At 36.9% G+C, this 3,018-nt stretch overlaps 1 protein-coding gene across 1 annotated transcript in view; it reads right to left on the bottom strand.

Moving 5' to 3' along the window:
• Positions 1 to 3,018, bottom strand: part of ANXA5 (annexin A5) — a gene marked incomplete in the record, with an annotated part of 19,132 nt that extends 16,114 nt beyond the window's left edge. The window contains 2 exon segments of the mRNA XM_072405787.1: positions 1,943 to 1,982; positions 2,888 to 3,018. Of these exon segments, the coding sequence (XP_072261888.1) occupies positions 1,943 to 1,951 (9 nt within the window).

Below are 3,018 nucleotides of genomic sequence, written 5' to 3' on the forward strand. Positions count from 1 at the left end.
TGTTTAAATGTCAGCAACAGCAACCCACATATTTTTCATACGAGCCAACCTTTTGCTAATTAATAAAAAAGTCAGACCACATTCAACATTTCCAGATGGCACCAACCCTGCTGTACCCTGTGGTTCTTCTCACTGACCATTATGTCACTTCTGTGTCCTGAGGTGATGTGGTGGTCAGCAGGTGGAACCAGGCATCTGACACACCCAAAAGTGTCATATACCGGGGGCTGACATACCTTTACAATACAGTAAAATTTGGAATTGCATCACAAAGGTAAATAGTCAAATTATTTCTCCATTTACAGGTTGCTGTAGGTCTGATGTCTTTCAGTTAGCTTTGAAACTCCTGGGAATGTTGCTTTATCATAAAAAAACAGTGTAAAATCCTTCTGACCCAAATCACCTCATGGGCTTTTTCTTGGCTGATTATGAAGGCGATAAGGTAAATTGTATAGCATTTAATATATGATTAACAGCTTTATGGATGTCCAATTTTTTGTTTATAGGATTTTAAATAAAAAAGGTGCCTGTATGCCTTTTTTTCAATCTTTAGGTAATAAATTATTAACTATTGTTAGGCCTCAAAATGAGAATAACCTTCTCTGTTTTCATGCAGCCGAAGCAGAGTAGTAGTTTGCTTTTACATCTCATAGGAAATGAAAACCTGCTTTGCAACTCTCCCCCCTCCGACACACATTATAATTAGGATGTGCTAGAGTAAATGATTTCAGCGTGAAGCCTACAGAGTATGTTCCTGCAGAGAGGTAATCCCAGAGCTTAGTTATTATAATACATTCAGGCACTGATGGGGTTACCACTTACATTCATCCGCCTATGAAATCTGAAAGCAGACTCACTTTCATATGACCAGTGACACAGCACTGGATTGCTCTGCCTCCTTTTAGAAATTTTTGGGTGGGTTCACTACACAGACGGAAAATCCTTCCACAAAGAGGAAAGAAGAAGCTGTACACATCAATGGTTGCATTGCTATCTACAGGGACAATTTTTATATATATATATATATATATATGCTGCCTCTATAAGCAGCATTTATTATTGAAATACTCTTTTTATTACCTAAAATGTGTTTTATAGAACACTATACCGAATATTTACTTGACTGCAAGGAGCAGCAATACACTGCAATTAGATCAGTAAAATATACATTGGTTGCTCTCGGTTATTACATACCACAATTTACTTTTACAAAAAGGCTTAAGGTGCAGTAAAGGAGCTGGGAAAAAAGGAAGAGGTATCCTGGCCACACACTGTACATGATCAGCGTTTCATACATGCTATAGCAATAAAATTGCATTATGTTATAGTTATGTGTGAACTTATAAAAACATGTTTGTGATTGTAACATACATCAGTCCCAAGAGGGACAAGTGCAAAGGAAAGGCGAATCTGGGCCAAAAAACACAGAGAACCCCTGCAGATGAACAGCAGCTGGGCAGGTGTATGCGATTGTAAAAGCTAATTTCTTATATTTATCTATGTGATGCAGTATTCCCCCCAGAATTTTTTAAAAGCTAGGTGGGAAGAAGCTGTAGGAGAGTGGTGGCCTCAGTACTGTGACCAAATGTTTTAGTAACCAGCCAAATGTAGGAAAAGCTAAATCTGGGCCCGAAACAAGGAATGTTGCCCAAAAAATGAATATTAGAAACTTGTATTTATACAGCGCCAACATAATATGCAGTGCTTTACAATGTCCATAGTCATATCACTAACTGTCCCTCAAAAGGGTCGGGATCTAATGTCCCTACCATAGTCATATGTCTTTACCAGAGTCTGCAATCAACAGGTGGGGGAGCAAAATGATAAAAAAAAATATTACCACACACACATCACTACAAAATAAAATATTTTAACTTTAATAGTGATAAATGCAACATTGCTCACTTATTTCTACAAAGGAAAACATATAGTGTCCACTTACCTTTGCCATTTTGCTGCAGGTATGAAGTAGGTTTCAAAGTCTGTAAAGGGAAGTAAAGGCTTATTTATAAAGTATGTAATAGCCAAGTACACACTCACATGCATTGTTTGAAATCAAGGCCATGGATGGCTGCCCAAAAACTCCTGTAACAAAAACTAACATCTATTCTAAATTGTTATTAAATTTACAGGAAGTTCCACAATGGATATAACATACTTACAAAAACAAGCCTATATTATAGCAGCAGGATTCAGAGTATCTAGCAAAGCAGTGATCACACACAGTAAACCTGAATGCAAATCAGCCATCCTCCTTGGTTTTGTGTTCAGGTGACACCTGATAGCTACATACACACTGGAGTAATATGATTCTTTCAGCATTAGTAGTCAGATGTAATAAGCTCAACAACTTCGGCCCCACTTACACATCTAATATATGTTTTAATCAATAGCAACCAGTTTGGAATATTTTGAAGCTGCACATGTTATAAACACATTACCATTATTTTTTTTTTTCCTATATACCACTTAAAATTTGCAGTAACACACAGCAACCAATCAGAAATACATTTGTCCAAAATATACCTGTTAAAATGAACTCTGTGGTATTCTAGCTGTGGCCAAAATTTTGTAACCTAAATATTATCTGTATCTATACTCCTACTTGCAATACTCTCTTTAAAGAGTTTATGTTTGCAAAACAATCTACAGGTAGGATAAGTAAGTCAAAAGCAAATAGCAACTAGAGCAAGTGAAAACTTAACAAAAAAAGAAAAAAGCAACTGGAATAGTCAAAACCTTTACAGAAAGAAAACTACGCCCTGCTTTCTGCAGCTACAAGTAGTGATGCTTGATTTTACCTCTATTCTCGTATCCTAACTACCTGTGAACTAAAACTAACTCCAGATAGTATAATATTTAGGTGATGACTTTGTATCATACTTACATAACCTGATTCCTTTCTGGCTGGCAGGGGACTGCTGATGATTAGATGGAGTGTAGAAAGCAAGGAAGAAGCAGACACAGCCCAGTGTGTGGAAGTGAACTCAGATCTCACAGACACACCCTAGATCAGTA

Source organism: Pyxicephalus adspersus, chromosome 3, assembly GCF_032062135.1.
Source record: "Pyxicephalus adspersus chromosome 3, UCB_Pads_2.0, whole genome shotgun sequence".
In the NCBI taxonomy this organism is placed as follows: Eukaryota; Metazoa; Chordata; class Amphibia; order Anura; family Pyxicephalidae; genus Pyxicephalus; species Pyxicephalus adspersus.